Here is an 11,813-nt window from a genome sequence, read left to right as displayed (position 1 = left end):
TATTGCCTACCTAGCGCATTATAATGGGATAACCTTGAGTATAGCGTTCTTCATGTCCTTGAGAAAGTACATACGATCCTCCCTAAAATCCTAAGTAAATGGACTGCAGTATTCTAGCAGCCAAGCGAGCAATAAGGAGACCCTTGCACAAGAAAAATAATCGCACTAGAGAGCATAAGCACAGAATTTGTAAGAAAACCGACAACCAAAGAACATGCAGCATAACTTAAAATCACCAATTTTAGCAAATAAAGTACCTATACTTAGGAAAAACAAATAAGATCCCATAGCCACTACAAAGTACCTAAACAACTGCTAGCAAAACCAACCCTCGCAAAAATAAAGATATAAAAAATATAAAAGAGAAGAAAGAAAAGCCTGGAGAATACCAGTAAAAAAAAGAAATTATAGACTAGGAAAACACAGCTAACAGCAATATATGAATGTAAACATCCTCAGCCACAATACAATACAAGATGACGGCTGAAATTCAAGTGTAGATGACACTAGTACTAAGGTAACAAATTGAACTCCAAATAACCAATCTGGATGATTAACAAAATCATGACACATCTGCCACAACTGGACGTAGAGTGATTTAAGTTACTATTATACTACCATTCAGTAGAAACTGCAAAAATACGACGTTCAATTAAACTTTACTGTTGAATATCATGTGTCTGCAACATAAACCTTCAACAGTCTTCAGGAGCAAAAATATGGAGGGGTTGCATAAGACAATCTAGCATGAGGTAAACTTATAGGCAAACTCTCACACCAGCCAAGAAGAATATTTTCTCTTTCTATCGTTCTATTCTGGAATGCTTCACAAATTGCTGACCGGTCATCAATTCATTGCATCATAGTCATCTAACTTCTCATTGTACTCCAAGACCTTTCTCCTAATCTTGGATGTATCTACCCACGTGATGAAGTCCTCCATATTTCTTGTCACAAGAAATGCTGGATCAGTAACTGTATCGGGTCCAACTCGAATATGACCCTGTTCTATATAAGTCACTGCTTCCTTCATGTGCTCGGCAAACTTCAGCCGCACCAAGATAGTGGAGAGCCTACGCCTGCAAATGAAGAGCACATCCATCTATTTAGCACCCATAACAATATCATGCAATAACACGATCCCATTTATGGGCAACTAACGGTGACTTGAAATGTTGTCTCAATCAGTAACTATGTTGCTCAGACTCTCCAAAAGTGCTGCCGCACCCGTGTCGAATCCTCCAAAAATGCACTAAATTTGGAGGATTTGACACGCACCCAACAACATTTTTGAAGAGTCCGAGTAACATAGATCAGTAATCCGTAAAGAATTGCAGAATGATTGATTATGCTTGGAAGCTATGTGGGCTAGAGCATTTTCTGATCCACATAGAACTGCTTAATATGGAATATAGAGCTCACTTACCGGCAGAAGGATGAAACTGATAAGTTCTCGCACACAGCTAAGCTTTTCCTCGTAGTTATTACACCCATGTTATACCTGAATTAAGGAGACATCTATCAGAATTTGTAATCACACGACATCTGTGGCAATAATAAAGACAGATTACTGAATTGATCGAGAAAAGATCTTTATCAAAAGAAAAACCAAAAGCAATAAAAACTCATCTCTCAAACTAGAAAAGAGGGAGATGGGGAAACACGTTTGTGCGCATACATTATACTGCTAATCGCCATCTATCCATTAAGCTCATATGATATAATACATAGAAACCAAGCAAAAGGAGGATCAGAGGCCGAGATATACAGTTCTCAACTGTTTCAGAAAAAAAACATGTTTGCCTAGTATCTGACGTTTATTTATTGAAAACAATAATTTAATAGTTGGAGATTTTTTTTTAAATAGCTACAACAAATTAAGGTTTTCTTGACTCCTGCTACATTTTCTTCTCATCGTGCGTGCCACATTAACTATATATCCTAAGCAAAATCATAGGTCTAAAGCAATTAGCCTACACAAACAAATTGATATCGCATCCCTAACTAGTATCACTTGGCAAATACTCTCTCAGGCACTCCAAATTTGAAACTTAATACACAAAGCAGAATAACATAAGGCTAAAGCACTGACAGCTTTTCCAGAAGGGCATCAGTCATCTCAATCCGATAAGGATCTCTCGGGTCCATCTGCTTTAGTATATTCACCAGCTTCTGCGCCATTCTGCATAAACCCGAGTACCTAACATACACACACAAAAGAAAACATAAATACATAAAGAAATAGCTCTTTAAGCCACTAAAATGAAAACAGGAGAATAAAAAGACATACTTTTTGTAGTCGTCTCGGCCAGTAACGTGGTAGCGACGCATGACATTAGGTTCTCTGTGACCTCCTTCTCTCTTCCATTGTAGAAAATCCACCTTCTTTAGAAGCTTCTGCTCATGAGCTTTTAGCTTCCTCATCTTTGACCGAATTCAGAGGAAAAGCTTCGCGATGGCACTATTAGGTTAACCTAATGAGAAAGAAGAAGAAGAAGAAGAAGAAAGGAGAGAGAATTGGAAAATGGGTTGGTTTCGGGTTGGACCGATGAAAACAATATAAAAAGGCCCAAGTCAATAAAGATTAGTAGGCTAGTCCATGGGCTTAGTGGCTAATTTGAGTATTTTTCTCAAATAGCCCTTTTCCAAACGACAATAATTATTAAGGAGAAAATTACCCTTTATAACCCCTCAAAATTTTAATATACCATATTTTTGACCATTGACAGAAAATGTCCCTCCGGCCCAAACATATTACATCTAATAGCCAAAAATATTTATTTTGTATATTTTTTGTATAGAGACAGTAAACAACAACAAAAACAACAACACACTATAATCTCACTAGTGAGATCTGGGGAGGGTAGTGTGTACGCAGACCTTACCCCTACCCTGGGGTAGAGAGGCTGTTTTCGATAGACTCTCGAATTCCTCCCTTCAAGAACTCCCCACCTTGCTCTTGGGGTGACTCGAACTCATAAACTCTTGGCTGGAAGTGGAGGGTGCTCACCACTAGAGAAACCCACTCTAGTTGTTGTATAGAAATAGTCTATTTTTATATATTTGTTGTATAGTGACAGTCTATTTTGTATAATAATAGTATATTTTGTATATATTTTTGTATAGTGAGTCTATTTAGGTATTACCTTTCTATATTTTTGTATAGTGACAGTCTATTTTGTATAGTGACAATCTATTGTATATAAATTATATAGTGACAGTCTATTTTGTATATATTTTATATAGTGACAGTTTATTTAGTATATTTTTTGTATAATGACAGTCTATTTTTGTATATATTTTGTATAGTGATAGTCTATTGTATATAAATTGTATAGTGACAATCTATTTTGTATAATTTTTATATATGACGATAGTATATTTTGTATATATATTTTGTAATAATACCAATATTCAAAAGAAATGCTCACCGTCCACGATTGTTAGGGAAAAACCTAATATTAAGTGGAATGATATTGCCGGGTTGGAAAGTGCTAAGCAAGCTTTGCAGGAATCTGTTATTTTGCCTGTCAAGTTCCCTCATTTCTTCACTGGTGAGTATTTGCTTTTATTTGGTATATTTGTATGGTTGCCATATTTTCTAGTGAAAAAAAAAATTGATTGGTGTGGGTGATTGTATTTCTTAAAATTGATTCTTAACGCTTTGGAGTACTTCAAAACCCATTTAAAATACGAGAAAAACTCTAAGATTAAGGAAGCGATTACTCAGAAATTTACCGAGTATTTGCGCCGGACGGAGGAGATCCAAACTGTGTTGGATGAGGGTGGGACCGGGCCAGGTCCAAATTGAGGGGATGCGACTGTGGCGACAAGGCCCAAGACGAAGATGAAACCCAAGGATGGCGAAGATGGGGAGGATTCTTGGCTATAGCCTTTTAATTAGTTTTGGGCTATAAAATGCATACTGAAATTTTGTGGCTAGCGGCTGTCCATAATTGAAGTTTGCTCATAATTAAGCTAGCGTTTGGACGTAGATTTGGTTGAAACATAAAAAAAAAGAGTTTTTGAGGTTGTGTTAAAAAATACTCTTTCCGGTCCACAATAAGTGATTTTTGGATGTTTTCACATAGATTAAGAAATCTACATTTTTACATTAATTAGCAATGTAATTGACCATATTAACCTTTACTATCTCTTCACATAAATACCCCTAACACATACTCCAACATTATTTACTGCAAGGGCAATACTCCAATATTATTTACCCCTAACACATACTCCAACATTATTTACTCCAAAAAATTACTTATTGTGGACCGGATGGAGTAATTTTTAAAAGTTGAAGTTATGTTTGGACATGCATTTTATGAATTTTTTTTAAAGTTTTGTGAGTGGAAGAAAAAATTTCACCAAAAACTACCCTAAACCAGATTTTGGGAACTGATCATATTCCTTGATCAAACAATTTTGAAAAAAAAGTATCCAAACACCAATGGCTAAACGGGAGCTAAACGTCAGGGCTGACGTCTGCCTTACTTCTCCTCGGGTGATCAATCTGCTAATTTGCTTTGGTGCTGCAATTGTGACTATAATTAAACATATTGTAAATTGTGATTATTTAAAGTGACTACCTAGTGTCTTTTTGCCGGCTTTTTTTATAGAGTACCTACTTTATGTTGGGTTCAAATAAGTAGTGCATAAGAAAAATTCACTGTGAAGGAATTTGAACATTGGACCTTTTAATTTAACACCTTTACATAACAAGTCGTTTGTTGTTTGGGTTAGGAGATTTGATTTCTATATGAAATCTAACAACGTTATGACGATGTCTAATTACTATTTTTTCCTTTCCTCATTACTAGTTTGTGCATTGATTATGGCGGAATTTATGTAGTACTAATATATTATGGGGACAAAATATGAAGTTAGAAAGTGAATGTTACTACTAAGACATGAATTACAACAACTATACTTGCCCCCATTCTAACATACTTTCTCTTCTGGCTAATAATTAACAAACAAACTTTTATTTCGTTTAAAATATGAGTACTACATAATACTAATTTTAAATATCACGAACCAAACATATAGCAAAAAATATTCATGTATAATTAATTCCTACCTACAATATACCATATTAAGGACCATTGCAGTTCGGATTTAACATGCCTCCTCTTCCACCAAAAGTGTTTCTTCCCTCTTATTATGTAGCTTTTCGTCATTTGAATGGCATTATAATTTGCTGCTTATACTCGTGATAACTTTTCCTAGCAGGACAACTTTCTTTTGCGCGCATCTTATATTGAATGCTATTCAATTCATCAAATTTGCAATATGGTATATAATTCCCAACTGAAGATGCTCTATTTATGTAGCCATAATCTTCTTTTACGTGCATCTCACTACCTCAGTACCTCCGTGCCGGATCCGCCTCTCATATAGGAAATATAAAATTCTATATTTATAAGTATATTCACTTGAATTTTCTTTTTCGAGGTTATCCTAGTACAAAGCATTGATACATATTGCCTTCGTTCGTGCCACACAACTTCTTGATTGTACACAATTATGCGCTATGGAAACTTTTCTATTACCACTGGCAGTATTTACAAATAATATTAACCGAGATGTAACATCTAAATCAAATAGCCTTAAAATGAAAGCAACTTCTCATATTCAAATGGAAGCTATGTCCAACAGGGAAATTTGGGAGTGATAAATAAAAGTAGCAGCCTCAGAAGATTATGAACCATCCCGTGCAGAGCCACCAGCCACTTCAACTGTCTCCCCACCTAAACAACTGAACTGATAAGGAAGAATCAGATGCAGAACAATCTAGACACCGGCATAATCCCATACTACATTTGTTCTGTTCTAAGCCTTTTATGAAAAATATCAATATTCTCACCACTACTTAATGATGTTGCTATTTGTGTGTTTGCCAACGTCAAGCTGCACTTTAAGATTGGCCTGTGACATATCCACTCCCATGGATGCTAGTGTCTGATTTAAGGTATTCAACAACCTGCTCACCACAGAGATCTCCCATGTCACAGGAACAGGATCCAAATTAAGTAGCAACAATAACTACTTCAGAATTATTGACTTCTAACCATAATCTGTTCGAAATCCAAAGGTTGTCAGCAAACTAGGAACACATCAATTAGTCCTTCACTTGATTATTTTGAGAATTCTGGAGCAAGTTAAAAGTAAGGCTCAAACATTTAACATACAGATTGTTACGCGGCGCCTTCCTGAAGTTCCTTGGAAGGGCGACGTAAAGCTAAACAACCGATGTCAGTGCGGTTGCTATGCGCCAACTGAGGTCCTCGCCGTACGCTAGACTAGATTGTCAGTGCCGTACGGGAAAACCAATGTCGTGAGCAATTGAGCAGCGGAAAATGAGCAACCGATGATGAAAGCTGATGATTGTATTGATGATGATGATGAAAGCTATTACAAGATGCAATGCGGTGTCGGGGGAGAGACACCAGTACAGAGAATTGTTTGAATGCTTGAATGTTTGAATGCTTTGGTCCCCCTTAATAATGCTTAAAAAAAATAAACCAAAGTTACATGAGTTGACCTAAGAAAGCTGTAGAAGCACACTGAAAATGAATGAAGTAAAACTACTCTATAATTACAATGAAAAGGACTTAGTCTTCTATGGAAGCAAGTCCGATGGCAGCAACTTTGTCTTGAGCAGCAGGGTCTGCGCGCGCATTGCTGTGGGCGCGCGCGACACTATTTGGATCTGCCAGCGGCTGGGCGCTGGTGCTTGGCATTGGGTCTGTGCGCGGGGCACTGTCTGGGTGTGCGACGCTGATGGCAACAGGATGATTTGTGCGCGCGGCATTGTCGGTGCGCGCGGCACTGATGGCATTGGCCAGCCGCTGGGCGCTGGCATTGATTATCGGTGGGGCGACAGAGGCACATGCTCGCTTGTCACTTGGCGCTGCCGAGACCACGGGGCCGACCGTGGCTCTAGGCGTTGGGAGGCTTGCCGGGACGCCACTGGGCGCGTCCAAGGGGTCATGGGTCGATGATGGAAAGCAGCCCATGACATTCTCCCCCACCTGAGTTGGCGACGTCCTCGGAGCCTTACCTGCAGGATGATGATGATTGGTCAGGCTCTTGATGACTGGGAGGTCTGTTCCCCTCGGTGCTGTGAGATGTCTTTCTGAATGATCTTCCATGCATTTCTGAAATGGCCTGAGGCGGCTGACATGGAAGACTGGATGGATTTTTCACCAGGCTGGTGTGTTCAGCTGGTATGTGGATTTCCCGATGCGCCTTTCAATGGAAAAAGGCCCGATGTAGCTTGGCAATAGGCGAGGATCTTGGGTCCTCTTTGCAAACAAGTTTCGCCTCGGGGTTCTTACCATCACTTTGTCCCCTGCTTGATGTTGGGCAAAGCGACAGTTTTGTTCGGCATGCCTCGTTGCCCTGTCTTGGGCATTGACAAGATAGCTCCGCACTATCTTCAAAGTTTGTTCCCATTCTATAGAGAAACTGGCAGCTCGATGAGATGATGGTATGTTTGGTGCATTCACATTATGTGGGAGTAGCGGTTGCTGTCCGGTAACAATTTCAAAAGCGCTTTTGTTTGTATGGGCGCACTTTTGTGAATTGAAACACAGTTGAGCAGCATCCAAAAGTTTCACCCAATGTGTTTGTGACCCGGTAGCAAATTGGCGGAGATATTCCTCCAGCATGTCATTGAACCGGTCTGTTTGATCATGTGTTTGCTGATGATGATGGCTTGAGTTGTAACTCAATTTGGATCCGAGGCAACTGAAGAGTTGGGTCCAAAACTTGCTAGTGAAGCGTGGGTCGCAGTCACTGATGATGTTGCTGGGCATACCCCAATGTTTGACAATATGGGAGAAGAAGAGTCGAGCTGTTTCTTCTGCCGACATGTTCTGTGGGGCTGCGATGAAGGTAGCATACTTGGAAAATAGGTCTACTACCACCATGATGGTTGCATGATTTCCGACCTTGGGTAATCCTGTGATGAAATTCAGGGAAATGCTTTCCCAAGGTCTCTGTGGGACAGGTAGCGGCTCCAAGAGTCCTGCTTGTGCTGGGTGATCTGACTTGTCCTTTGGAAATGCTTGACAAGTCTTCACACAATGAGGGGCGCCATGAGCTGTTGGACCCCGATGATGTGATGCCTGTTTGATAATGTTGAGGGCAGCCGGAACTGTGGGTTCAGGTCTGTTGATTCCCTCCTTAAACTGCATGGCCGTGATGTTTCCAGCGGCCATCTTCTTGGATATGCACGGTATGGTGTGGGGTTTGGCCTCGTTGTCTCCCATCATTAGGAGCATGTTGGCATATGGTACCGGGATTGTGTTGGTCTGCCTGAGGAATTCCAATCCCACTATCAGTTCGAAGTCATCGATGATAGCTATGCGTAGGTCAAATATTCCCTTGTATGGGCCAAGCTGGATTGGCGCTTCTTTGGCTATTCCACTCACTTGCTGAGATGGAGAGTTGATAGCCTTGACACGACCCTTGTATTTTTGTACTGCTAGACCGAGGCGTTGCACCTGAGTTGAGGCCAGGTAGTTGTGGCTAGCACCCGTGTCTATCAATGCCCGAATAGGTCTGCCATTTACTTTCATGTCAACGAATATTAAGGTCCTCTTTTGTGATGTGGGAGGTCTCTCGTTCGCCTTTCCTTTCCCTTTCTTGTCGATTGGGAATGTCTTCTTCTTGGGGTTGCCAGTACTGGTTCCCGCCAAGGTATCATGAATGGAGCCGACAAATGCGTTGAAGGCACCTACTGGATCGGCGCCGTCTGAGTCGTCGGTATCTGTCTCGTCATCATCAACAGTTTGTTGAGCATTGACTTGTGTATTGGGGCATTGATTGTTCCAATGTTCCCCGCCGCAATGACGGCATTCTGATGGGGGCTTTCTCCCCTGATGGTTGTTGACTGATGCAGTAGTGTTACTGCTTGAGGAAGGAGTCTTGGATTTGGATGCACCTCGATCTCCTCCGTTTCTGTTGGGGCCACCGTTGCTAGGTTGGCTCCCGTTGTATCCCCCTCGGACAGGCGGCTGGGGCCTATCCTTCTGAGTTTCCAACTGGTAATCCCCAAGGCACTCAGCAGCTTGAATGGCCTTGGGCAGGGTATCTACCCGTTGTCTTTGCAGCTCCATACGAGCATGAGGTTTCAAACCTTCTATGAATGCAAATAGTTTGTCTTTGTCCCCCATATCCCGTATGTTTAGCATGAGTGCGGAGAATTCACGCACGTAGTCCCGCACCGACCTGGTGTGGCGGAGTTCACGCAACTTTCTTCGTGCATTGTATTCCACATTTTCGGGAAGAACTGCAGGCGTATGGCGACCTTCAGTTCTGCCCATGTCTGGAGAGTATCTTCACCGGCCCTGATGGCTTCGTATTTGACTCGCCACCAGAGTTTTGCATCGCCTTGAAGATACATGGAAGCAGTTGCTACCTTTTTGGATTCTTCCAAATGTCCAACGGCATCGAAGTATTGTTCGATGTCGAAGATGAAGTTTTCCACTTCTTTAGCATCCCGGGCTCCGTTGTATGGCTTGGGCTCCGGAATTTTCAGCTTTTGTGGAATGGGGGCAATGTTCATGGCACCCCTGATGTGGTTTTCGCCTCCTTTGAGCAGGCTTTGTAGTGCAGCATTGACAACATTGAGCTGGCCTGTCAAGTTGTCTATGGTTTGCTGCATGACTGTCAGTCTGTCTGCCTCTAGTTCCCGATGGGCTAAATCCTGGGCACGCTCCTGTTGGAGGTCCTCGAATTGGCCATGAATTTTGGTTGCCTCGACGGCAACCGTTTGCCGGTCTTCCTCAGAGTCTTGACTGATGTTTGCTATGTCATTTTCGGCCTGCCGCATTCTGCGGTCCAGGTCGTCCAACCTTTGCACTAGGCTGGTTTTTAGATCAGGCAACGTATCCATGATGGGCCGTAATGCGTCAACCGTCTCTTCTAGGGTCGCGATGCGATCCCCGTGATTCACCATGGTCAGAAATGGTGATGATGATGGCAATGAGTTCCCTCGTCCGATGTCGAGCCTAGGCTCTGATACCAACTGTTACGCGGCGCCTTCCTGAAGTTCCTTGGAAGGGCGACGTAAGGCTAAGCAACCGATGTCAGTGCGGTTGTTATGCGCCAACTGAGGTACTCGCCGTACGCTAGACTAGATTGTCAGTGCCGTACGGGAAAACCAATGTCGTGAGCAATTGAGCAGCGAAAAATGAGCAACTGATGATGAAAGCTGATGATTGTATTGATGATGATGATGAAAGCTATTACAAGATGCAATGCGGTGTCGGGGGGGGAGAGACACCAGTACAGAGAATTGTTTGAATGCTTGAATGTTTGAATGTTTGAATGCTTTGGTCCCCCTTAATAATGCTTAAAAAAAATAAATCAAAGTTACATGAGTTGACCTAAGAAAGCTGTAGAAGCACACTGAAAATGAATGAAGTAAAACTACTCTATAATTACAATGAAAATGACTTAGTCTTCTATGGAAGCAAGTCCGATGGCAGCAACTTTGTCTTAAGCAGCAGGGTCTGCGCGCGCGACACTATTTGGATCTGCCAGCGGCTGGGCGCTGGTGCTTGGCATTGGGTCTGCGCGCGGGGCACTGTCTGGGTGTGCGGCGCTGATGGCAACAGGATGATTTGTGCGCGCGGCATTGTCGGTGCGCGCGGCACTGATGGCATTGGCCAGCCGCTGGGCGCTGGCATTGATTATCGGTGGGGCGACAGAGGCGTATGCTCGCTTGTCACTTGGCGCTGCCGAGACCACGGGGCCGACCGTGGCGCTAGGCGTTGGGAGGCTTGCCGGGACGCCACGGGGCGCGTCCAAGGGGTCATGGGTCGATGATAGAAAGCAACCCATGACATTTATATGCTTGTTATTATTGACCAGATACGTAACAAAACCTGAATTTTGATGCATCAGGTGACAAACATTAGGACATATCAGGATTCCTGCAGCCCATGAGTAACCTACTGGCTGAAAACCATATGACATATTAAGCAAGTTTATACTCTATTCATTCACTTGGCAAGTCCTGTTAGTTCCAGAAGGTCCAGCTCCGTAAGAAATTCAAACTACAACTTTTTTCGGTCGAAACAGAACTTCTATCAGACCAAGCAAGAACAACTTCACAAAATCTTAGCAACATAGAAGGGCATCATACAGAGAGCAGCTACAGTATCCTATTAAGGAAAATCCACCTTAAGTTTCTCTGGCTTCAACATGTCTTGGAGTCAAGAATGTGCCAAGACTTGACTCTGGTAGGTCATAATGACAAACCGTGAACAACAAACAAATTTCAGAATAACTGAAACGGAGAGAATGTCGTACTAATGCTCAGATATAAACCAGAAGGAAATGTAACTAATTCTGTAAAGGAATGTGCCAACAAATGAACTGAGTAAATGAGAGAGAGTAAAAGACGAGAGTTGTATGCAAAGTAGCAAACCACTGAAACCAACAAGCTCTCCACATTAATAGAAATGTAAGTGAATTAAGCATCACACAGATCTTACCCATGGCATAAACGTTGAGGATTCTTCACTCCATCCCTGGTATGTTCCTTCATACATCTGTAGTTTCTCTTGTAAAAACTGGATATACTGTATAACCTGTATTTCGTATCAAACCTTGAAGCTGGGCCTTGTGATCACCTAATGTAAGAGATTGAAGAAACAGCAGTATAGGCAAGCAAGTGAAATGTCACACCTCCAACAAGAATGAAGCTTTGTCACTCTTCTGATCACTTTCTGGTATGAGATCTCTCAAAATCTGAAATCTGAAAAGAATTGAGCATAACTCAGCCTTTGACACTG

The 11,813-nt window shown here is 41.9% G+C and overlaps 1 protein-coding gene and 1 long non-coding RNA gene across 3 annotated transcripts; one reads left to right on the top strand and one right to left on the bottom strand.

Moving 5' to 3' along the window:
- Positions 1–386: 386 nt before the first annotated feature.
- Positions 387–3,919, bottom strand: LOC104094299 (uncharacterized). 2 transcript variants are annotated; one of them, XM_070195709.1, is made up of 5 exons: positions 3,739–3,919; positions 2,291–2,474; positions 2,093–2,200; positions 1,427–1,501; positions 387–1,079 (listed from the first exon to the last, which is right to left on the bottom strand). In XM_070195709.1, the coding sequence occupies exons 2-5, from the start codon at positions 2,422–2,424 to the stop codon at positions 848–850; spliced, it is 549 nt and encodes a 182-aa protein (XP_070051810.1). In that variant the 5' UTR covers positions 2,425–2,474; positions 3,739–3,919; the 3' UTR covers positions 387–847. The 2 variants fall into 2 exon arrangements, with proteins under 2 accessions (XP_070051810.1, XP_009598506.1); XM_009600211.3 differs by lacking the exon at positions 3,739–3,919 and having other exon boundaries at positions 2,291–2,545.
- On the top strand, positions 3,436–4,816 carry LOC104094298 (uncharacterized). The gene is made up of 2 exons (XR_685849.4): positions 3,436–3,554; positions 3,731–4,816. It is a non-coding gene; the product is annotated as an uncharacterized lncRNA (long non-coding RNA).
- Positions 4,817–11,813: the final 6,997 nt, after the last annotated feature.

The sequence above is a fragment of the Nicotiana tomentosiformis genome, chromosome 2 (genome assembly GCF_000390325.3).
Source record: "Nicotiana tomentosiformis chromosome 2, ASM39032v3, whole genome shotgun sequence".
In the NCBI taxonomy this organism is placed as follows: domain Eukaryota; kingdom Viridiplantae; phylum Streptophyta; class Magnoliopsida; order Solanales; family Solanaceae; genus Nicotiana; species Nicotiana tomentosiformis.
The sequence above is the reverse complement of the archived record's forward strand: the minus strand, read 5'-3'. Positions and strand labels throughout refer to the sequence as shown.